This window comes from Orbicella franksi, chromosome 15, assembly GCF_964199315.1.
Source record: "Orbicella franksi chromosome 15, jaOrbFran1.1, whole genome shotgun sequence".
Taxonomy (NCBI): Eukaryota; Metazoa; Cnidaria; class Anthozoa; order Scleractinia; family Merulinidae; genus Orbicella; species Orbicella franksi.
The window spans coordinates 5,004,926-5,030,129 of NC_138159.1; the positions used below are offsets into that span (position 1 = coordinate 5,004,926).

The 25,204-nt window shown below is 41.9% G+C and overlaps 1 protein-coding gene across 4 annotated transcripts in view; it reads left to right on the forward strand.

Moving 5' to 3' along the window:
* The window catches only part of LOC145469679 (uncharacterized), a 159,729-nt gene that overhangs the window by 16,967 nt on the left and 117,558 nt on the right, over window positions 1–25,204 (forward strand). For 2 of the 4 annotated variants that reach the window (XM_081453433.1, XM_081453431.1), the window contains exons 17-40: window positions 345–701; window positions 871–999; window positions 2,047–2,294; window positions 3,202–3,334; window positions 3,921–4,154; window positions 6,112–6,370; window positions 7,126–7,511; window positions 8,099–8,425; window positions 9,288–9,392; window positions 9,897–10,538; window positions 11,090–11,208; window positions 11,594–11,655; window positions 12,330–12,472; window positions 12,865–13,161; window positions 15,191–15,487; window positions 16,189–16,488; window positions 16,904–17,200; window positions 18,571–18,906; window positions 19,410–19,709; window positions 20,172–20,468; window positions 21,249–21,542; window positions 22,263–22,550; window positions 23,635–23,937; window positions 24,731–25,194. In XM_081453433.1, coding sequence (XP_081309559.1) covers window positions 345–701; window positions 871–999; window positions 2,047–2,294; window positions 3,202–3,334; window positions 3,921–4,154; window positions 6,112–6,370; window positions 7,126–7,511; window positions 8,099–8,425; window positions 9,288–9,392; window positions 9,897–10,538; window positions 11,090–11,208; window positions 11,594–11,655; window positions 12,330–12,472; window positions 12,865–13,161; window positions 15,191–15,487; window positions 16,189–16,488; window positions 16,904–17,200; window positions 18,571–18,906; window positions 19,410–19,709; window positions 20,172–20,468; window positions 21,249–21,542; window positions 22,263–22,550; window positions 23,635–23,937; window positions 24,731–25,194 — 6,617 coding nt within the window. Of the gene's footprint in view, window positions 1–344; window positions 702–870; window positions 1,000–2,046; window positions 2,295–3,201; window positions 3,335–3,920; window positions 4,155–6,111; window positions 6,371–7,125; window positions 7,512–8,098; window positions 8,426–9,287; window positions 9,393–9,896; window positions 10,539–11,089; window positions 11,209–11,593; window positions 11,656–12,329; window positions 12,473–12,864; window positions 13,162–15,190; window positions 15,488–16,188; window positions 16,489–16,903; window positions 17,201–18,570; window positions 18,907–19,409; window positions 19,710–20,171; window positions 20,469–21,248; window positions 21,543–22,262; window positions 22,551–23,634; window positions 24,227–24,730; window positions 25,195–25,204 lie in introns of all 4 variants that reach the window. The other 2 variants (XR_014042355.1, XM_081453434.1) reach the window with 2 other exon arrangements.

Consider the following 25,204-nt stretch of genomic DNA (forward strand, 5'->3'; position numbering starts at 1 on the left):
CTCTTTGACATTCGCACGTAGAGATTTTTATATTTCGTCTATGGAGATTTACTCGTTTTGTTTGCTCAACTCATTTGATTTAGCGGAATACCTCTTGGTGGATTTCTTTAAAGGTTATTGTGTCGAGTACGTGATTAGAATTGTATTGGGAGCTCCGCTTTTAGGCTTGGCTAGAGCTTTATATCACCTTTGTGGGTCTGACGATTCATCCTTTATTATTATGCACCATTTCAGTTGAGGTATATATAACTTCAAATACTAACAGGTAAATTGTATCAATTCAACTTGCTGCTGACAAGGGAAGCTTCACAGGTTTTCGTTTTTTTCGAATTTCTTTTTCACAGAAATATTTAGTTTTCAAAACGGCTTGGCCTTCACCGTCCGTCGTGGGCGATACGACATTTTCTTTGGGAAAGAAAACTCGTTCTGGCAAATACGCCATCCCCTGATCGTGAACCAATGGTTCGACGCAACACTGACGTGGACTGCTGATGACGGGCTCAAGTTTTATGTCAATGGAAAGTTGGTGGCCTCTGATGCGACCCCAGAACAGTTAAACTTACCTCTGGCGAGTGAGCCGTTTAAGCTTATGATTGGGTCAGCGGAGAATGGCGGTGGATGGAGCAGGGCTATTTCGATCAAAGAATTGAAGGTTTGGAAGATGGCGATGAAAGAGGAGGAAATTAAAAGGCAATCTGAAGGTAGGTGTCGTAAGATGACATTAAAATCTCTCAAATATAACAGCAGAAAGTTTCTTGTCGTTTATATAGTAGTAACAATGCAATTACTCAGATGTAACTTTATCCTTCAATCAGTTAAACACTTCTTTCTTCGTCCTTGTTCCTAATTCCATTGGTTTATGTTTTTCAGTTTATCTTAACTTTGACGATAACTCAAGGGACTGGGCACTACTGTTGAACAGTTCTAGTGGCTGGAAGCTATCTCACGGATGTACTGAGACGGAGGGGACTGGGCCATGCGATGATGTGTCTGGCGGAGGTTAGTGACGTTTTTCTTCCCTTTCCCTTTTTTTTTTTTCCTATAATTGGTTGGTTATTCCAACTAATCAACACATACACTGCGAGCTTGAGGTTTCTATCGGCTATCGAAGTCGAGAGAAACAGAGAGCGAGCCGTCTTATTGTTCAATTATATTACCCACTGAAAGATCAATCAAACAAAAAAGTATATTATTTTTATTTCAGAAGCCTCACGAAAACATTTCAAATCGATTCAGAGATTTACCAGCCTCTGGTTCTGTCTGCCATTAGCCCTGACAGTGTGTAGCCAATCAGATTTGCGCGTCTTCGAAATAGTCAGTCAGTGGGTTTTGCAATCAAGTGATAGTTGACGAATTCATGCAGTGTATAAGCTGTGTTAGCAAGCCTCATTGGCTGTAGAATAAAAGATCACAGACGGTGAGATTGAATCATTGACGGGTTCCTGTCAATGCTCTTCGGCCATAACGCACTAAGCTAAATCGCGCGCACTCCGAGAGCCATCTATCGTTTATCCAGTCTTTTCGCCATGTCTTTATCAACTCCGGGATAGTTTAGCTGTGTTCTTAGCTAATCAGATTGGACATAGCCAAACATTAGGTACTTTAAAATTTTAAAATTTCAAAATAAGAAGATTTGTGGGCAGCAGGCAGCAACAACCAGTAATCTTGTATAACTGAGTTTATTAATCGACCGGTTTCGTCTACTAGTGAAACTTCGTCAGGACTGAACTACAAATACAAAGATGGAACGTATTTTAAACCAAACCTTTGTAGTACAAATTACGCTCCCACTAGGGTGTGAACGACAAAACACTCAAGAAATACGTGCAGCATATGACTAAAATCCTTGCGTTAGAAAATGTGCAATGCAAGTGGGGCCCACGGATTTAACGTTAAATCCGTTCAACCCGATGTCTGTCAAAAGACAGACATCGAGTTGTACTAAGGCGGTCTATGTTCAAGCAATGACAAGCTTTCAACACGAAAGTGCTTTTCCCTTCCGCGATTTCTAACGTTATTATTAATGAAACTTTATGTTTTGTACAGGTCGATATATCCATTTCGATGCTTCGCAGCCTGAAGAAACTGCAAGACTCGTTACACCTTCTAATGTCACCTCTTACGCATGCCTTAAGTTTCATTATCACATGGCGGGGGCACATGTAGGAAGGCTTAATGTTTACTCTACGGGTCTCTATGGAAACGAAGAGCTATTGTGGAGGTTATTTGGAGACCAAAATGATACGTGGTATGAGGCGCACGTTCCCGTCAACGTTATTCAACCGCAATATCAGGTAAATATGGTATTTTTTCGCCTCATTGAAAGGGTAAAAACATGCGCGTGCAAGCTTTAAAAAGTATAACCTTTACGTATTCTTGTATGAGTCCATTGGTCCTTTTAGCATATTGGTCCTTTGTGCTGGAAGTGTTGAAGGCTTTTTAATGGTGTTTCCCTTTATCTTGTTATCATATAATTCCAGAACTCAAAACGCGAAGACGTTGGCAAGCTATTGACACTATTCACGAGCTAGTACCCTGAGCAACTAGAAAAGCTGTAGTTAGGATAAACCTAGCTAAAAATGTATTTAGTTTTGAGTGCCCATGCAATGAAACCATGATTAAGACCACACCATCTTAGCAAACACTGAAATGGTCTTCTAATCTCAGTAATGACTTTAAAGCGTGGCTGAATCATTTGAAGAAAATTCCTACAATGATCGAGGGAAACGTAAAACTGCCACCCGTAACTAAAACTGAGCATTCCCTAGGTTAGTGACAAATTAAAGATTTAGCCTCTTACCAAGAGAGGATGAAGAGAGTTAATCCTCCATGTCGGCCTTATTCCTAAAAGGTAATCCCCCTCTTAAGTTATTCTTGGCATAGCATCCAGTCCTCCCGCGGATAATTTACCACGTGCGTTGAGAAGATGTTTTCTGAGAGGATGAAAATGCGTGTAAAGCGCTTTGGCTGTGAGCGGGGGTGAAACTCCAGTCCCAGGGTTGATTATTTCTAAACCTACCCTGCATTTCTCAATACAGAGTGGTCTAAATATAGCTTGAGATGGATCAGCTTAGGACTAAGGTCTTCAATGAGGGATTAACTGTCTTACTCTTCATACTTTTTAGCTCCTACTTATGGGATCCTGTAATAGTTTAATCACGTTAATAATCAATTTGACAGTTCTGTGACTGTTATTTTTAGGTCATCTTTGAAGCTGTTAAAGGACCTAGTTCTTTAGGAGATATCGCTATCGACCAGATAAAGTTTACAAGAGAAGAGTGCAGTTTTTTCCCTTCATCGGCTGAGCCACAGGATCCCTCGGGTTCTGGTGTAGGTGAGTTGATCTTTTCTTGTTATGCTGGTGGTGATGGTGTCTGCGGTTGTTATTTTGACTTTGGTCTTTAAGCTGGTCTCTCGATTGTTGTTGATGTTATTACTGCTGCTGCCAGAGATATCCATAAGGACCTTTTGAATAGCAGTACGAATGTGAAATTGAATACGAGTAACAGCTACTTTCTTAGTGCCCTCATTCTTCGCTGTAGCTGGTCAGTTGGCAGTTGATGCGGTCGCTTTGGGTCGAGAATTGATGTGAAACGATTGTTACTATAATGATGATGATGAAGAGGATAGGAGTGGGAGGAGATGGTGGTGGTGAAGGAGGAGACGAAAGAGTGAGAGGAGGACGACGACGACGAGGAGGAGGAGGAGGAGGAGGATGAGGGGGGAGGAGGAGGAGGAGGAGGCGACGGAATCGGAGGAAGTGGAGACAAATAAAGATGATGCCTCTTCCTCAAAATCTATAGAGCACCAATAAATTTACACTGTTTTATATGTCGTTTCTGTGACAGTCAGACAGGTTCTCTACCACCACCTTGGGTAGTTAAGTGATGTTTTTTTTTTTTTCCACTTTTTATTCACAGTGATAAATTCTTCGATTGTTCCAATGGAAAGTGTTCATCATCAATACTTAAGTGTGATGCTGAAGGAAGAGGGCTATGATTCTTCCCTTTGGACACCTTGTTATCACGCTCTGGATCATGGCTGGAGTGTTTCTACCTTTCACCAAAAATGTGACAATAAAGGCCCCACCCTATCCATAGTTAGGAAAGACAATTTTGTGTTTGGTGGATTTACAGAACGCAGCTGGGGTGAAGGTAATTAAATAAGGAGATGAACAAAACGAGAACGAAATTTTATAGTAGTTAAGGTATATGTCAAGCACGAAATAAAGTGATTCGTCACATTTTCATCATCCAATAGAAGTCTTGCTTCATCTACTTATTCAAACAACTTACCTAATGGCTGAAATAACAACCACATAGGAGACGGGGAGCTGTGGCTCCCAAACTTTGCAGTCTCGACTTTGCTTTGTTTGTAATTTTTTTCAGACGAGGTCGACTCGAACTTTGAATTAGATTTCTGGCGTCAAGACGTCAATGATTACGTCTGGGCCGATGGCTCTTCGTCCATTTCCCAGTTTACAGCATCGATGTGGATAAAGATATCCGGCCTTTACCCTTTCACTCTGTTTTCATTTGGAACCGTGCCAATAAAGATACAATTCTACATGCAAAGTGAAGACAGAACAAATTTGTGTATCTGGGATGATACTTATAGACTGTGCAGGTATGTAAGTTTCACCTACTATGTTGATCTCCTCCCTCCCGAGGGGGGCGGGGGAGAACTCCCCAGCGTTTTTTGGTGCTGATGTGCAGCACGAACCTTGTAACCCGTATCCTATTTGAGGCCAAAATATGTGATTTTCAATATCCTATTTCAGTCGTGAGCGAAAAATCGATACCCCATTTTAGACCTCTAAAATTAGTACACGTGTCTACTATATAACCGCAGCTGACCAGAAATGCCTTAAACATTTGAGAGGGGCTGCAAAATTCCCAATGTTAATGCCGAAAATAGTCCCTTATAAACAAAATACCCGGCCCAATACTAAGCCTGAGTCAAAAACACTTTATTTCAGACCAAAATCCTCAAAATCTATGCCAATTTTCAGACCGAAACGGCGAAGCCGCTCCAAACCATACCCCTTGGGGCACACTTAACTATATGGCCTATGTAAACGAGTATCCTCGAGACTAAAATTAACAAGGGCGCTTTCTAAACAATATCTCATGGGCATCATATTGACCCTCCGAATAACCCATGATTATTTTCTATTCATAGCCTTATTACCTTAACCAATCCATATCCCGGAGACGGTTCTTGGCGCCACCTGACTGTGACATGGTGGGACACTGAGAAGTGGACCCTTTTTCTTGATGGTCAATTATTAGGCAACGGCATACAAAGTACCTGGTCTTCATTCTCGAACATTTCTGTGGGGACTCTTTGGATCGGACAAAATCAGCCGCCAATAGATACTCCTACAGGATCATTTCAAGGTCAAATTACTGCGTTTAACATGTGGAATTACAAGATGGCTGATTCTGAAATTGCCACATTAGCGCAAAGCTGTGCCAATATACCAGGGAACGTGTTCCGATGGAATACCTTTAGGAATAATGTTCACGGAGCGCTGAAGCTAGTAAGACCGTCAACGTGTAAGTAGACAATGGTTAGTCACAGTGTTGTCATTTCACAGTAACAGCTGTATAAAATATGCCAGTTCACCACCTCACTCCTTAATAAAATAAATTTCCGAGGCTGCAGAAGTTTACAAAACACACTTATTTCGTATTTCTGCCTTACGTGGATATATTCATATAGCTAACTTTTCTTTTAGTGGCAGGGGAGAATTTCTGCGATAGGAGGAAACGGGGGACGGTTGCCTCCTACCTCCCTTTGTAACTCCGGGAACATTCAAATTAAACTTTGACTTTACATAGTGTATCGCAACATGAGATAGTAATATCACGTGACGTCCTCCGAATTACGAAATCATTTTCTAACAGCCGCCATCTTGGATATGACATATGACAGGGAAATTGCAGCACTAAATTATTTCTAGTTATGTTTTAGATAAAGTTATTATAAAAATTACTTTTTTAGCGTTTAGTTCATTAAATAAGCTGTTAAGGTCTAATGTCAGTACAGGCAGATTTCTATTTTACCAGTCATATCTGAATGTTAACTGAACTGGTTCCTTAATTTTAGGTCAGAAGAGTATTAATCCAAGCTATGATCTGCATTTCTGGCGCCAAAGCAAAGATGACTATGCTCGATCCAACGTTTCGCCTGCGTCATCCATGAACAGTTTTACAGTCTCGTTTTGGGTGATGTCGTCGCTTCAAAACTCTCAAATAGCGTTTTCATTCCTTAGCGGGGGCATAGTGGTGGAGTTTGAAATTAGCAATTCTGGAGCCCCAGGCATCTGTTTTGTTGTGGGCTATAACCAATCTGCCGCGGACTGTAGGTAACTAAAACTCAAATGATAAGCGTTAGTACTGAAAGGTGACAGGTGTTCTAAACAATTAGTTTTGGTACACGTCTTCATGATTGGCCAAACGAAACAATAGGTATACAACACAAACAATGCCCCTAGCCCTAAAAACAAAAGAGTTGCAGATTAACAAGAACATCTCATCTAAGATTTCGCCATTACCGCTATTACGCAAGATGATCATCTCACAGCTAGAGCTTGCACCGCCTGTGTTTTCACCGATCAAAGATCTTGACTGTGAGCTGGCTCTATTTTTTGGGTTTCCCAATCAAGCGCTGTTTGTTTTTTCGCTTTGGCGCGCGAACAAGTTTGCAAACGACGTGGGTAGCTTAGTAAACTCGACCCGCTAACCCACTTTGGGCGCTGTTCCTTGTATGTATGCCAGGAGGCCAGCGTTGCTTCCTGGCGTGCATTTCTGTGTAAAAATTGGCAAGTTTGGTGTCCCATATTTTCATTAGTTTTCTATGAAACGTCGCAAATCACCAAATTCAACATAATAAATTGATCCGTGGAGGTGATTTTTTTTATATATGAAAAATTATTGATACTACGTGGCATCGGTAAAAGTTCCATTGTTTACACTTTTGCGTAAAAAAGAGAGCGTTTTCTCGTTGAATAATATTTCTTTCTTGCACTTCTTACATCCTGGTTTAAATAGGATGTTTCGCACAGCTTTAAAGCTGCGAATTGTGATGCAAATCTAAAACAACTTTCGCTTATTTGCCTAGCTACATTGACAGTCCGTCTTCGAAACTCAACGATGGGTTTTGGCGCCAAATCGTCGCTGTCTGGTCAGGCGGAGATAAATCGTGGATCGTTTACATTGATGGTGTGAGTCAAGGGTGGAAGCCTCACTCGTCTTGGACGACAGACAGTATTCTATCAGCAGGAACTCTACTGATTGGCCAATTACCTCCCTCGTTATCGGCGGATTCTTCAAAATCCTTCCTTGGGCGAATAACTCTCTTTAACATGTGGGACCACACCCTGGGAACGTCAAAGCTGGCCATGTTAGGACGAGGCTGTAGGAATGACCCAGGGAATTTGTTCTCGTGGAGTACCCTGAAAAGCAGCGCCGGTTACGGACAGCTGAAGATCATAGAGCCGTCATCATGTATGTATTATTGAGGTCAAGGCCGGATTTACTTTAGAAAAGGGTTCTTGTTTGACAGCAGCATAGGCTACATTTGGCGACATAACGTGACACTCCACGTCCCTCTATTTTGTAGCTACGTTGTTGGCGCGTGCTTGAAGTTTTGAGTCGAAGATAATTTACGGACATTCATAATTATATAAATCAATTGAAATGTGCTATTCAGGTTATCTGATAAGTTAAATTTACCGTTGGTTTATACACGGCTGAGCTGAATTTTGCTCACCCGTTTTAAACAAGTTGATGGGAAACACGAAGGCACAATGGTTAGCTGGACTTCGGAGTCCTGGCCGGGATCATTGTGCTGTACTTAACTCGCACGATACCTCTCTTTACTGAGGTGTATAAATGGGTACTGGCTTATCAGTGGTAGGGGGTAACCATGCGATGGACTAGCACACCTTCCAGGCGGGTACAGAAACCGGGATAAACGCCGGCAACATTGCTTTGCCACCATATTTTATAACCAACTTGGCTCAATATGTTTGACCATGTATCTGAAGTATGTTTAGAATGAAAAAATAACAGGCGTTACTTTTGGTTCGCAGGCTGTTCCACGTACTACAGATCGGACACTAAGGCATTCATTTTTTCATTAAACTACACGTCGGAAGGATCCCTTTTTAAAAAGAAAATAAGTGGACAATCTGCTGCTACTGCAATTTACAGTTCACCATCCACTGGACCAACGTTTGGCCAAGCTCCATTTGATTTTCAGATTGGCGACAGTGACAACATGAGGACTGGGTTTAGTCATCATGTCGTCTCTTATGAAGGAGGTGGAGTTAATGCAGAATCCAACCTGGACACCGTTCTGGCTGGAGCGTCGACCTTCGAGCCTAGTGATGTTGAAGTTCTGTACAAGGGTCACGGAGGTACGCTTCTTCACTGACTTCTAAGTAAAGAGCGAGAGCATTTTCTATAGCTTTATCCACATAGATGAAATTCTTCTTGGGTGCTTTGCCTAGTTTAGCCGATCAGTGACGTTGTATTGGGGGACAACGCAGTGGTGAGAGCGCTCGGCTCCCACCAATGTGGCTAATGTGGCTTGATTCCGGGCCCGTTCCATAACTGGGTTGAGTTTGTTGCTGGTTTTCGCCTTTTCCAGAGGGTTTTTCTCCGGGTTCTTCGATTCCCCCACCCTCCACCCCAACACAAAAAGAACAAAGTTCCAATTCGACCTGGATAGAAGACCCGCATGAAACTTAGCTACGTATGATGTGGAGTCCTCCCTAAATATTGCAGTTTTCAGTAGGGAAATTTTCAGCTCGGATCCCAGATGCCTCTCTCTGCTCAGGTAGAGCTGCGAGAAAAAAAAGGTCAAAAATAATGCTTATGTTTACTCCGCTACATTGGAGCGCAAGGACAGAATGGTTCTGGATGTCACACATTCATGTCCAACACGATTAAAGTCTAGTTTACACCGTACATTCTTGTCCCGAGTGGCCACGCAACTTTTTGTCAGCACGAAAGTCCGGGAACAATCCGGTTCTGAGTAGATTTGCGTAGAATGAACTCTGAGTTAGCGCTGAACAACTGGAAATTCCTGATTCCACGAACCCTCCAGCTGTTTACCGATTTCAAATTGACTTAAAATTGGAACCAGCTAGAGGTGTACTGACTAAGAGGACTGGGTCCTCTAAGGAGACAAGAATGTACACCGTGCTGTGGGAGGTCTGTTGTATCGAATGTTTTGCTTTTGTATGTTACCATTCCTGTTCTCATTGATTTCCGTAGGGTCCCTGTGCCCTCAGCAGTGCCCATTCAATCACCACTGCGACGAAATAAATGGCGGTTGCCGATGTAACACAGAGGACGAAAATCCTGCTCTGTGTCAAATCTGTGAGTTATTGCTTGTTGTTTTTATCTTAGTAGCTTAGTTCGTGTTGTGTTGGGACCAACCGATTTAAGGTCGCTTTCCACTTTCATGAGTGTCCTTACTAAAACGTTTTGTAACTGTTCTAGTTTCAACAAAACTCCAACAAACTATATATGAGTAAAAAGCTTAATAAATGTGGTCTACGAGTAAAATGTAATTTAGACGACATTTTTCTTTAAATAAGTGTCTGGAGCAGGTAAATCGTGAAAAGGCCGAAGGTTCTTTTATTAAATTTATCGGTTATCGACGGTCGCAACACGAGCCAACCGGCTGTACAGTCTTATTAATATTGCATCAGTCAACAAAAGTGTGTCAGGTTTTTTCGATTTTTACCTCATCGCTAAATACTTCAAGCTTGTGGACTCGCCCAATTTTGCAAGGCCAAGTGCAGGTCTAAGTTTGACAGCATTTAGTAAATATACTCAACAACACAAGGAGTGTCATGCATTTATCTTGCTTTATTTCAGTCCAATTATACAAAGGCAGTTCGCATTTCTGGCCTCTGGATTCAGTGGAAGAAATTAAAGATCTTTCCACCCCTGGCTGGGGTCGAGCGAACGGAAGTGTGTCTGAAGTTTTTGGTATGATGACAGATGGCGTTGACGGCGAGATTCACCTGAATCACGAGGGAGACTCGTGCGCTACGAAGTCCGCCGTATTTTCCTGTGAAGACACTGGTTTTACCGTATCACTATTCATGAAGCCTGAGAATCGAGAAGATGGACAACGACAAACGTTTTTCAAATCTCTTGGCAAGTTTGTGGTGTACCAGGAAGCAAACAGCAAGTCGTTGATTGTCCGCGTGCAACGCGCTAGTGAATATTGTCTGAAGGAAATAGCAATGCCGGAGAAAATCTGGTCACACCTGACTTTTACTTACAAAGCACGTGCGCCACAAACATTGACGGTTTTCAGGAACGGTCAAAGGATCGACAGATTTATCAGAGATGAAGGTTGCAACAAGGGAGGGGCTCCTGAGTTTTCATCTTCTTCTGTTTTACTGAGTGCTGGGGACGGCGTGTTCGCTAAAGCAACTTATTTCCATATTGCCATCTGGAAACAGGTGTTACTTGAAGAACGCATAGCCCAGATATACAGTGCTACCAAACGTGAGTTAAAAAAAAATGTTTCACTTTTAATTTCTTGCTAAAACAATTTATCAAATTTTATGGCGCCCTTATCACCTCATATTCACCTCGTTTTCTCGTTCTCTGCTGTGTCATGCGGACCAAGAGCGTTTTTTTTTTCTTTTTTGAATTATAACCCGCGCTCTTTGCGACAAGAGAAAACAAGCCCTCTTGTCTAACAGAACGAGGAAACGAGGTTAGCTTATAACTTATAACCAACATGTAAGGTTACTCTGTATTTCGACTTTGTTCTTGCGAGCAAACGGATTTTGCCATGATGGAGTCTTGCCGATGTAATTACCAATCCCTCAAGGGAAGCAGGGAGTGCTTGGCCGTCGAATCCTGAACCCGACGTTATAAGATGAATATGTTAGTCGCTTGTTCCCGCCGCGAGGGTTTTTCTCCGGGTTCTCCGGCTTTTCTCCCTCCACCAAAGCTAACACTTCGAATTCCAATTCGATCAGAATACTGTTATCAATATTACTTTAATTCCGTAAATGCAATTTAACATACTTTTTATGTCATTCTTTCAGATTTGGTGCCGTTCAGTGCTCAAGTAGTCGCGCGGATAGAAAACATACCTTGGCATGGAGATCTAACGTCACCAGAAACGGAGAGATACAGACTGATAACTAATAACATTAGAAGCAATGTAAGTCTTATCCACATGGCTTAAAAAGTTAGAGCCTCCTTGAACAACAACTTTAAATAACTTTCCTTGACGTTTAAAGGCTAGAGTTTCATCCCCAGAGTTAAAATTTAAAAAAAAGGAAGAATGAAAGTTTGAACCATCCTTTACAGCATAATAAATACAGTACCACATGAAAGTACAGCTCAATAGCTTTCATTTGAATGGTCACACACTAGGGTTTCATCCACAGACCTGAAAGTTAGAACCACCTTGTACAGCGTCATAAACAGTGCCACGTACATGAAAGTATTGCTTAATAGCTTTCATTCGGATGGTCAAAAACTGGAAGGTTTCATCCCGAGACACAATGATTCTGTCTGTTTTTGTATATTCTTTTTTCCTTCAGGTAACCGGCTTCTATTCAAATTATTCCGGAATCCAGGTCTCTGTCGTAATGAATGGATATCGGTAGGTAACAGTACATTTTGGCAATTAGTATATATTCCATAATAATGTGTGAGTTTCTTCATTCGTATATTCATCCATTTGTTCGCGACTTTTTCATCTATTTTTTCTGAAATGTTTCACCAGAGGAAGATTTATGAAGGAATTTAAATCACTCGTTTTCCCTTGTAAGAAAGTTCATTTTGGGTCTTCTTTCCTTCCCTCCCATACTATTTTCTTGACTTCCTTTAGTTTTTACTCATTAGTTCTTTATCGCTTGGAAATGTTATTTCGCCTGATGATTCACTCATTTTTGTTTGTAATATATCAAACACTAAAGACTGTGTCTGGCTGTACTTCATTTCCAAACACCGAAGAAAGAGTTGAAAGTACGGGACGCAGCGGAGTATTTTCAACAAACTACGGTGTTTGGAAATGTGGTCAACCACTGTCGTGAGTGTGTGATATATGTTCTCAATCGAAAGTAAAACAAAGGAAAAACGGAGAGATAAAATCGCAAAAATCTATGCTAATTAAGATCAGATATGCAAAGACCGTCACGGTCATGATTTTCATTTGTTTAAATTTGATGAATTATGGATGAGTTTGAGAAGTTTCGTTCACTATTGCTGCATAAGTTGATGCTCTGTTCTTCCAATGTCTCTGTTACACTGTTTTTTTCTGTTGTTTTTTTTTAGGAGTGGAAGCGTCATTGCAGACTTCACAATAACGTTCAACGATAGCAACTTAGAGCTGATCGAAGAACTAAATCAAAGCGTATCTTCCACGGGTCACTTGCATAACATGCCACTGACACTTCAGGAGCTTACTCCAAAAAATGGTAAACAAGAAGACTTGTCTGAAAGCCGGTCACGTTTAAGCTAATCTGCCACAAACAATATAATCCAGCATATATGTGAGGCAATTTCAGGCAATTTTGCATCTAATTTTTGCCCGAAATAGCCTAGCATTCATGTTGGATAACATTGTGATGCAGATGAGAAAATCTTCCATTGTTAAAAGGGCTATTGATGTGAAATTTCAGGCTCGTAACATTACCGATTCTTTGTCAAGCTGATATTTGATGCGAGTAAATTAAAAATTCCATTACTTAGGAATGATGCCTTGATGCATCTCAAAATTTCCAAAACGTTTTTAGAAATTATCCATGCTATTCACTAAAGAGACTCTGTCTGCAACTGTCTAGCTACAACCAATTTCCTTGTCTTTCAGTTCCAAACGAATCTCCACCCAATGTTAGCGTAGCGAGTGTAAGTGATGCGTACATAGACATCACGTGGGACGATCCCAGTCTTTCTCCGGAAATCTGGAACATATTCCAGGGCTACGTGGTTTATCTGAGACGAGCTGGAACCACACAAATCAATGTTACGCAAGTCAACGAGGTAGTAAACTCTCTCACTATACCTGGACTGGAACCTTTGGTAACATACGAGGTGTCCGTGGCTGCTTATACTTTGACTGGAGTCGGGAAGAAAAGTGAAAGCATTGCTGTTAATACGACGTTTGGTAAAGTTTTTTTTAAATGGACACTATTTCATTTGTATTAGTGGAGGCGCGCTGGCCTCATCGTTAGTGGGCTCGCCTCCGGATCAAGCGATCCGGGCTCGAGCCCCGGTCAGGGACATCAGGGACATTGTGTTGTGTTCTTGTGAGGGACACTTCAGGGGCTCTCTTCTCCCAGGTGTATAAATGGTTACCGACGAACCTAGTGCTAGGAGGGGGGGGGGGGGGGGAGGAGAGATATTATAACGTACTAACCACACACACAAGATTTTGATGTCAAATTGAAAAGCCTGGGAGACTTTTCCAGCTTCTATCGTCTGTCTTGAAACATAGGCACGCAAGGCATGCAAGAGTTATTTTTTTGTGTGAAGTGTCAGAGATAGGAGCATTCATAGAGCTGTTTACAGTAATGATTTGGTTAATTTGACAAGTTTGTTTGGTTGCGATGAACAGCGAGAAAGAAACTGGGAATTTATGATGTACATGCGATGTTACATCGGTCATGGTAAGATAGCTAAATAGTAAGCCATAAAGTGTTTGACTGAACAAACTACAGTGATCTGACACGTCTCCAGATCAATGTAGATGCCATCTGATTTCCTAACAGGCAATTTGATTCGTTCTTTGATCCAACCCGCACTGTGATTGGTGTGACACGCGCACATGCATAACTCCCTCACTCACCGATCACATAGCCCTTCCAACCCCCAAGAGGAATTTTTGCTGAAAAATACTCAAGTTAATTAAGAGACTTTTTCGCATTTTATACGAGTCGTAAGTTCACCCTTTTTACACAACACAACACAACTTCACCGAAAATAGAAAGAAAGAGAAAAAAAAAACCCTCTCTGACAAGTTGAAAGTGTGATTTAATTAAATTGCATTTTTAATTAACTGGGTGTCACGCAGTCTTCAAGGAACATTTGAACAGTTTTCATACTTTTCACCTTTAAGAATATCGGACTGAAATGAATGTCAACAAATAAAACTATTAAACTGCTACTGCAGAGACGTAAAAACCGTCCAGAAATGAAAGCTTCCTTTTTGTTTAATATCCTGGTAACAATAGCCGATAACTTGTCAGCTCTAATTGAATTTACTCCCATATAAAAAATAAAAGTGTTAAGTTACCATTTGTTACTAAAGATAGCAAACATCTCGCGGGAAAGAGTGGTGACGATTCGTCAGCTCTAATTAAATTTACTCCCTTGTGAAAAACAAGAGTGTCAAATTACACTTTGTAACTGAAAAATAAAAATATCTCGTTATATTTGCATGCAACAAGAACAAAACAACCGTTACCCGCACTTACTATTGTAAACGTTAGAACTGTTTCAAATCTAAATAGTCTCGTCTCCTCTAAAACATGTCCTAAGAACCAGAAGCAGCGATTCGTGAGCTCTAATTGAATTTACTCCTTGTGAAAAACAAAAGTGTCAAGTTACCTTTGTAACTAAAAATGAAAATATCCCATCCATTTGCATACTACTAACTCACGAACTGTTTCAAACCTCAAGGCTCATCTCCTTCATTACTAAAACCCTCAGCCTAACCCACAGAAAATGTCGAAGTAAGCCCAAGATATGAATACTTCCTCCTCTTTTATAGAAGAATAAATATGGCCGTTCTGAACTCTATCGGGATCAAATCTTCTCACATACCATTTACCTTTACAACAAATTTGATTGGTTGTTTATAGTAGATCAAGCTGATTGGTGTGACATACATACATCTCTCACTCACTCACTCATCCATTGACCCGTCCATAACATACCCGACGCGTCGACTAAGAGGTTTTTTTTTACAAAAAAATAACTCAAAAATCATTAAAATCAGTTATTATTTACTCTTCAACAATTCACTTTATCTCGTCATCTTGGTGGGGCCAGATTTGAAATCCGGAGGCCTCCGCTTGTCTCGAGTCTTCCTTTACACTCGAGTTCAACTCCTCGTTAACGCTTGTAAACAAACAGCTGGTTCTAAATTAAAGCTCTTGGCTAAATTTACGTTTGTCCTTTTCTTAACCTTGCAGTTGCAGCCCCCGAAAACATATCAGTCATAAGCGTAACGTATTCGTGCGTTAGAATCCACTGGAATGATGTCCCACCTGAGAGGTATGGCCTCTTCGTTGGATATGTAGTCCTCTATGACTTCGTTTACCAATCGTCATTCTCCATGTACAAGCAGACTTCTCCCGCCTCCATACATGAAGTAGAGATATGCGGTCTGCAGCCATCATCTACGTACAAGTATTACATGAAACGCGAATTTCTGGAATCAAACGTAGGAAATGGAAGCTCCGTGCAACTTTTTACCACGCTCAAAGGACGTAAGTTGTTAAGTTTTGGTTAAAGGGTCTTCCTCAATCAAAACGCATTGCTCGCCGAGCAGGTACTGGTGACCGATTTAGTTGTACCCGAAAATGGAAGCTCAAGAGAATGCATGCTAATATTAATCTGTCGATTTTCCTTACTGTCCTTATGAAGGTCGTCTGTACTCTCTGGCCAAGTGTAGTGCTCAATAGACCTCTCGATCCCTCTCTCCGCCCCAGGCTCTCAATCACATGAAATGGTCTCAATGCACACTAATTGAGAGGGGGCTTTTAGATATTGAGATTCGCTGTTCGTTTATTGTATCATTTGATATTATAGTTAAGAATGGTCGACTCCACTGTATAAACGCTCTTTGAGTGTTATGTAACAGCCTAGCTTTATTTTTAGAAAAGACGATAAAGCATCCAGGATTTGGGAATCCGCTATGACTGATTTCTCATTACGAAAATATATCGGCAAATTATCGTCTGGAAGATATTGGCGTTACTATACAACGAAATTCTCGGCGTTAAAATTCGACAGAGTTACATGGCAATCATTAGGGACGACTCCCAGAAGACTTTTACTTTTCCCAAGTGTTTTTTTTCCTTTTTAACCTTCAAATTTCTAGTAGTGATTACTTGAGCATATTATTTTTTGCCTGCGAGGTAACTGAGGCGAATGCTTCGCACTTATACTTGCTTTTTTTTTTGTTCAGCAATCCGCCTTCCGCCAACAAATGTTACAGCCCACAATACCAGCTCGACAAGCATCACGGTACAATGGCAACCGCCTGCCATTCCAGTAGGCGTCAAACTGAGTGGTTACGAAGTGTTTTTTAAACCTCGTCTCAATGCTTCGGCGCAGTGGGACACCCAGATTGCCTGTAACAGCACTTCAAATGTTGCTTTAAAAAGCCTGCAGAAATTTACCGAGTATGAAATTATGGTGTCTGCCTTCAACATACTTGGGCCTGGGAATTTCAGCGAGGTCGTAACTTCTTTCACGGACGAAGACAGTGAGTGGAAAGTTGGTCGATTTATTTTGTTTTTTGTTTAGTCGTTCCTTCGTTTGCTTCTGATACGTTTGTTTTTCTGTTTTTTTGTCATATACTTAGAGCTAGTTTTCTATCTGGGGACAGTGACTAAACTGTTTCTTTTTATTAGTAACTCGCTCGTTCGCTCGGTAGCTCGTTCGCTCGCTAGTTCGCTCGTTCGATCGTTCGCTCGTTCGTTCGTTCGCTCATTCGTTCGTTTGCTTGTTCGCTCGTTTGCTCGGTCGCTTGTTCGCTCGTTCGCTCTCTCCCTCGTTCGCTCGTTCGCTTGGTCGCTCTCTTCCTCGTTCGCTCTTTCCCTTGTTCGCTTGTTCACTTGTTCCCCACGACATACGACCGCATGCCAATGACTATTTATTGTTACGTGTTCTTGTTTTAGCTCCACTTGCTGGGCCTTTGATCGACTCGGCCAACTACACAAGCTCCACAAGTATTAATATCAGTTGGAGTCCAGTCCCTGAGCCGTTGCGTCTGGGAATAATTACCAAGTACATATTCACCTTAACCGATGTGTTAACAGGCGTGGTTACAACAGCAGAATTCAACGGACCAAATTTACACGGCGAAGTTACAAATTTGTCAAAATATCGAGAGTATAATATCGCAGGAGCCGCTGCTAACAGCAAGGGCCAATCAAATTTTACGAGTACAGTCACGTGTCGCACCGGCGAAGATGGTGAGTGATAGAAATGGATCATTTCAGCCGTAATTTATGCTTTCATGTGGTTACTATGTCACAGTAGAGTGCTAGGATCCTTGCAATTGTATGTACGAAGATCGAAGCAAGTAATTAGGCCAAAACTAGCAAAAGAAGAGCAATTAGATAAAAGGCTTAAAAGGCTCTTAAAAGTGTCAAGTATTCGCTGGCAATCTAACCGTTTCGGGCTTAGCCCTTCTTCAGTAGGTGGAATGATTGAGCCACGCCATGCACAAAACTGTATGCGTGCGCACGCACGGAAAGCGTGCGGATGAAGTACAAAGTAAACAAAGGCGTGCTGCGAAATATGAAAGCCACTGTTTTAACGCGCGAAGAGTAACGTTGGCTCTTGGAAAAGTATCGTCAAGTGTTAAACTTTTTTTACAAAGTGAGGAATCATAGACACCCAAAATATGTTGCAAAGAGTTTCGACGCCTCAGTTGTTGTTTACTGTGTTACCCTCAATAGGCCATTTCCGAGTTACCTTGTGCCTCTGTTTCAAACCGAGTCTTCGTGCAAAACCTTTCATATGAAAATGAGTTTGATTTGCATGAAAATGAACCTGTAGAAGAAACATATTTCCATATGAATGGTTTCGCTCAAAAACTCGTTTTGACACGGAGGCAAAAGGCAACTTGGGAATGGCCTGTTAAAGAGAGTGCTTTAGTCTGTAACTGCAACAAAGGTTGGAGATTAGGCTGGCTTTGAATATTCGATCCACGCACTCCAGAATCTTATATCTACTCTAATGGCCTTAATCGTAACTATAACAAAATTCTCGATCAAGATTGGTTCTCCGCGCGCCTACTTGTCACTTAATCGGCGCGCGATCACGTGGGTGTCCAATTACAGGTATCCAATTTGAACAGTTTGTAATTAGATACCTGTGATTGGATACCCACGTGATTCGAAGGTCAATTACGCGTGCTTTAATGGCTTCCTTCGCAATGTTTCCTACAGTTTTCAAAACTTATGAAAAGCGCTACAGACGTTTTGGCTCAAAAGAATTCTCAAAGACATTTTTAACTCCGAAACTTGTTATAGATACGATTAATTAGTAATTGGACCTCGTATCGTACAATTCAGGGAGTAATCGTGCTCGTAATTTCAAATCGGCCTCGCGCTTCGCGCTTGTCCGATTTTGAAATTACTAGAGAAATTGTACGACACGAGGTCCAACTACTATTACGTATCGTACCACCCGAAGACAACTAAAACGGCCAATATCTAAAATCCACCGGACGAAGGACTAACGCTCAACACGTCAGCCTTTCCAAATTCGCTATGGCAGTTACTTTACCTTGAAATAATAAAATTAGAGTCATATCTTCGCGTTCTTTAATACTCAGCACCAGACCTCCCGCCTGCAAACGTGACCGCATACAACGCAAGCTCCACAGCAATTACGGTCGAGTTCCAGGCCTACTCGCCAGAGCAGCTGAATGGAATCTTGCGCAAATACATCTTTAGGATTTTTAAAGCCAATGTGTTGAATTCTCCTGTTTGGAATTACACCTTTACGTTACACCGCTCGAGAAGACGGCGAGCAGCTTCGAATAACAGTGTCGTCCAAAAGACACTGACAGGATTAGGGGAATATACCATGTATTCTGTGCAGACAGCCTTCTTTACCGTCACGCAAGGTCCCTTTAGCGCCGCTGTTAATGTCTCTACCGATGAAGGAGGTAATGTTCACGCGTAAAGCATAAAAAGAAATCTTAGAAAAATTTAACAGGTGAATCTACAACGACCAGCCTGGACACAATTACCAGAAAAAGCAAACAGACAATAAGCAATGCACTGTGGAAGTAAGATAAGGCATTTTATGCACATATTTCTACTATTTCTACCTCCAAAAACCGATAGTAAATATTTCCATACAAAGTCTTACAATTTCACCATGGCTGCTATTACGCAAGATGATCTACGCAAGATGGTCATCGCTCACATCTTGAGCTTGGGCCGCGCCTCTGGTTTATACTAATGAAAAGCGAAACAGCAGTAACAGGCAAACAGAACTTACAAGAAATAGGAGCTAAAAGACGGAGAGGCTGTCTTATCGACAGCGAGACAGGTGACCTCCCCTAAAACTGCTGCACAAAACAAACACAAATATCTGCGTTATTATAAACTGTAGTTATTTGCGCAATGCTTTTTGCAGTTTCCACTTATCTTTGTACTTTTCTAGTCCCCAGAGCTCCTCCTCTGCAAGTAACCGCTTTCAATACCAGTAACTCAAGCATCCTAGTCACGTGGCAGAATATAACATCGTCCAGTGTGCCTGGGATACTATTGGGTTATGTACTGCGCATTATTAAGGCCGATGACACGAATTCGTCAAACTTCAGAGAGATAGAGCACGACTTGAGCACCAGTAGAAATATAACAAATTTGGAGACTTACACACTGTACAAAATTTCTGTAGCTGGGTATACGCGAATGGGAATTGGCAACTTTAGTGAAACACAGAGCTGGACGGATGAAGGAGGTGAGGACTCTTACAAATAGGAATAGAGAGTCGTATCATAATCATATCTGAAGTAAGGTGCACTACATGTGCGACTTGTCTGAAAGCTGGACTGAGTGTCTGGATAACTGACCGACTAACGGACTGACGGACTGACTCACTGCCTCTCTGTCTGATCTGTCTGTCTGTCCGACTGACTGACTGACTGACCGACTGACTGACTGACTGACCAGACAGACAGAGACTGACTGACTGATCATGAGTGACTGACTGACTGACTGACCGACTGACTGGCTGACCTACTGACCGACTGACAAAAAGACAGACAGACAGGCAAAAAGACAGACAGACAGTCAGACAGACTTCCTGACAAGCCTTACATCATCGGTGTGTTGATCGATCGATCGCTTAATCTGTCTGACCAGTGAAAATTTGTAATTTTTTGTTAGTTCGTTTTGTTAAGCGTATCTTTATCTTCCTCAGTTCCCTTGGGTCCTCCAAACAACTTGACCGGAAGTTCTTCCAGCACCAGCAGCATTACACTATATTGGCTTCCGATAAAGAGAGAACTTCGGAAAGGCATTATTCAGGGGCATGAAGCAAAAATTTGTGATGATAATGGAGTGCTTTTAGATGAAAAAACTGTATATGGTTCAAGCCTTTCTGCGTATTTCGATGGACTGAACGTTTATGCTAACTACAGTGTTCAAGTACGAGCTTTTACCCGTAAAGGGTTTGGCCCGTGGAGTCCATTGGTTCGGGTTTCTACTGGTGCACCATGTAAGTCACTGGAATGCGACGCGGAAAGTAATGATATTACAATTATTTGTGAAATATTCATTGTGTTTTGATCAATATTGTGGGTGCTTCGGTGGCCTAATGGTTAGTGGTTGAATTCTGGGTCGAGCTGTCTGACTGGGTAATCCTCCGTACGAAAAAAAAGAGGTACATTTGCACATAATTCTTAGCACACGAAAACTTTATCAATGCTCACAAAAACTTGAAGTTCTAACATCTTCAAACCTAGCATACCCTTTCTCGTTTGCACAGGGACAAATATTTCAACAATATGGCTTTCAATGCACTTTATGGGCTGTGTAAGGTTCGCATGGTATTGTGGTAAAATGTGCAGCCGCCATCTTTTTTTCTCTTCGAGGATTGCGCGCACTATGGCGTGATATATTTTCGGACAAGAAAGTTATCTCTTCACGGTCTCTAAGAGCTAGCCTGTGATTGTAGGAATAACAGTACTCCTGGCCGCTTTATGCTACGGAAACCGGGATATGCTTCGGCAGTGTTGGACTCTTAAGCCTGCGGTGTACAACCTTTTGTGAAGAATTCAAATCAGTTAAATAAAACAGGTCCTCAGAGACTCGATAATACAAATAATTGAGCTGCGAAAACGACTTCGTATAGCAGTTTTTTGTCCCTTGAAAGTTAAATGTTCTCTTATCATTCATCATTTATATACTTATTGATTGATTGATTGATTGATTGATTGATTGATTGATTGATTGATTGATTGATTGATTGATTGATTGATTGATTGACTCTCCACAGCACCCGAGAAAACCCCCATGAATGCAACAGCTCGTGTCACAGGCGCTTACACCATACACGTAACTTGGAGCGCAATCTCTGTAGTGGATGCGCGGAGTTTTTTTGGTTATCGAGTTGTGTACTTTCCTGTTTCCAGTCCTCGTCAGTTACGGGACGTTATGGTAGACAGGAACGACATTGAAGTGACTATTACAGGTCTAAGGCCATTCACTCGGTACGGTGTACAAATAGCGGCTTATAGTACAGAGGACGGCAACTACACCATGCCAGTGTACGCGCAAACTTGGCAGGCAGGTAAGAGGAGAGTTATTACAGTACAACAATAGTAGTAGACAGTCGCAAGCTTTGATGCCTGACATGTTCGATTTATGTTACTTAAACTGTAACTACTTACAGTCTAAATTCTTTTACTTTTATATTATTTGTATCTGAGGGGAAAAACAATGTGTATAAGTCAGTAAGGAAATTATCTATCTATAACGTTCGACATTTTTCGCTTGGTTTTTAAACTCATGTGATCCCCTTTGCATTTACAGTATAACTGAAGACGTACTTCTTTTCTTTTATTATAAAGTCGTAGGACGCATTGAAACATTCCTTAAGTCGTCCAATGTGTTTTTCATAACTGCTGTTGTTGTTGATGTCGTTGATGTTGCTAAAGAAGTTGAAAAGTAAAACCGGAAAAATCAGGGGGACTATGGAACAAAAGAGTCGCAGCAGGGTGCCAAGCGACTGACACCTTCATCACTTGACACGCTCACTTTTTCTCATTTATGACTTACCTTGCTTTTCTGTCTTTCTGTCTTTCTGTCTGGCTGGCTGTCTGTCTGTCTGTCTGCTGTCTCCCTTTGTGTCTCTCTGTCTTTTCTGTCTGTCTAGCTGTGCACCGTTCTGTCTTTCTGTCTGTCTGTCTGTCAGTTTGACTATTAGCCTGTTTGTCTGTCTGTCTGTCTGTCTGTCTGTCTCTGTTTACTTTTTGTACTTATCGAAGTGCCATCTTCAATCCCATTTCAGCTCCGTCAGCTCCTCCCTCCCGTTTCGGTGTTTCTGCCCGTGATTCGCAAAGCCTTCTGGTCTACTGGCTGGACGTGCCCCCAGAGCACCGAAACGGCATCATCCGTGGCTACCGCCTGGCGTATACGAGCGCGAGCAACGGTACCGGTACGGTAATGACAACGAGAACTTACTCAAAGGTTCTGACGCAGCTACAGAAAGCAACTGAATACACGATTGAAGTGTGGGCCTTCAATGATGCTGGCGATGGGGTGCCTGCTTGGTATACCACATGGACGGGTGAAGATGGTAAGCGACATTGGCTAACCGAAGTAAAACGTGCAACTAGCTATAGAAGAGCGTTATTGCGCCGATTACCTATGATATTGCAGCTTCGTGCAACATGTTGCGCGAGGTAGACAGGAGTTTTACTTGTGTAACATGTTACCCCGACATGCAACACGGGTTGTAAAACAAGTGATAACGCTTTTACACTACAACATTGTTGCGCGTGTGATGTGCCCCTGTTAGCAGCCCGTGCAGACTGTGTTTTCCGTCATAAATTATGATGTCAATTTGCGTGGACCTATGATGCAGTATTGTTACTTATTTTGCTTCTCAGCGGTCCGGAATCCTACATCCTTAAATCTGATTGGCTAATCGCACTTGCTCCAGCGGTCCAGATTTTCCCATGCGGACCCCGATTACGGACCGCTCCTCAATTTCAAAATTTGACAACTTTTCAAGCTTTTACGTAAAACAACGCAAAATGTAAACATTCAACAAAGAGTCAAACAATTTTGGATTCCGAGCAAACAGTATCGCTTTTTGTGCCCTGCAAAATGTCACGGCTGTCACCAAAATTCATTACAATAATTCCTTTCGAAGCAACAAGGCAGAGAAAAATAAATTAACACGTTATTTGCCGGCCTTATACGGTCCGTATGGTGAAAAACTGTACCCTCGGTCTAGAGTACGGCATCCGGTCTGCGGCCTCGGGGGGGGTGGGGGGGGGGGGGGTATTGAAGCCTTGGGCACAGTTGTTCCCATACGGACCTCCCGGCCGGCAAATAATATATACATAGCCCATTGGTCCATCATATGATAAACTAGCAAATGCCATGCTGTGTTTAGTTACAAAATTTATGCCAGATCGAAAAAAAAGCGAAACAATAGAGAAGGAGAGACCTGATACTGATTGCAGGCAGCAATTGACCATTTCACAAATTAGTATGTATTTGCCCCCTAAGCATCCCATAGTAACTATTTAAAACGATGGAATTCAAAATGGCCTCCCTATCGGTAAAAAGGCCGATTGCAAAGCTTGTGTATTAGCTGAGAAAATGATAACTGAGGTTTCTGACAGACATTTTTCTCCTCTGTTTTTTCTAAGTACCCAGTCGGCCGCCGTCAAATATCACTGCTCAGAACCGGACCAGTTTAACCAGCATACCCATTTTCTGGGCGCCATTGCCTCAAGAATACACACACGGTCGCCTTGTAGGCTACCGAGTGACGTACCAAGCTGTAACAATTGGCGACTTGCCAGTGGATTTTGAGCCCGTGATAAGTAAAGATGTTGGAAACGCGGTTACGTCCATGACTTTACGCAACCTTAAGCCGCTTGTGGTCTACAGGATAACCGTGGCTGCCATATCAAACAAGGGGCCTGGACCGGCAGGAGTTACCTTTGGAGGTCAGTAGAACTTGAAAAATTATGGAAAGGTCCTAGCTGTGACCAAAATTTGGTGTAACGTTCCTAAAGATATGGTAGAGTCTGCACACGAACCAAGTGGCCCATCAGGCTGGAGGTTATCCCGGTTTCTGTAGCATGAGGCGACTAGGAGTATTTCTACTCCCCTCTGGATGGGATGCTAGGCCATCGCAGGGTTATCCCCAGCATTAAGTTCGCTGGTACCCATTTATACACCTGGGTGGAGAGAGGCACTATGTGAGTAAAGTGTCTTGCCCAAGAACACAACGCAGTGTCTCCGGCAAGAGCTCAAACCCAGACCGCTCTATCCGGAGATGAGCGCACCAACCATGAGGCCACCGCGTCTCCTAAAGATATGAGAGGGTGCCAATGGGGTTAACTGTTGGGGATGAGACGGGCCAAATATTTAGCGTTAGGCGTAAAAATTGGAAATATTTAACCGGAAGCGGTAAAAAATATAAACCTCTTATCTAGATCAAAACATTTTTCTGTCTTGTCTTGTTGTTTTGTAGTACAGAAAAAGTCCACCTTTTCCATTCCAGAATAGTTCAAAGACCTTGAATATGTTCTTACAGTAATTCAATAAACTTTTAACTTTTTTAAACGATGAAAACTAATTTTTAATTTCTTAAACAATGGAAATTTAAGTTTTTTTCTTAACCCTTAGGAAACTAAATTAATTGTTAAGCGTAAAAAATCAAAATGTTAACCGGTAGCCGTAAAAGCCATCACCCCATTGACACCCTCATATGAACTTCTTCTTTTCTGTTTACAGAAACTTGTCGTTGTCGGCCGAACTTAACGACGAACTGGAGGAACTACCCACCTTACGTCAATGTGACTTCCCTGAGTACTCCTGGTATTATCATACCTAAATTGCTAACCGGAGTAATCAATGAATGCTGTGGAGAGTGCCTCGATCACGGAAAATCAAAACTAGACTTCACACGGAATGGAAATAACGGAATAGCTCAACAAAACAGTTCCCAGGAGCTCTTGCAAAACATTGATGATCAGACGGATTTCTCGTTTCCAGTCATCGGGTACAAGTTGCAGGATAGTTACAAGGGAGGGCTGGGTTATGCACCGTTTGTCGAGTCCGCAGGCATCGCGTTTGTGGTGTACACTGACACTTCTGGTGTAAAGGACGCCATGTTTGATGCCCTCATTGCGTGCTGGCCTGTTGTGGTGATACCTTTCGTGATGGCTTACATAGCGGGTGTACTAGTATGGCTACTGGTGAGAATTA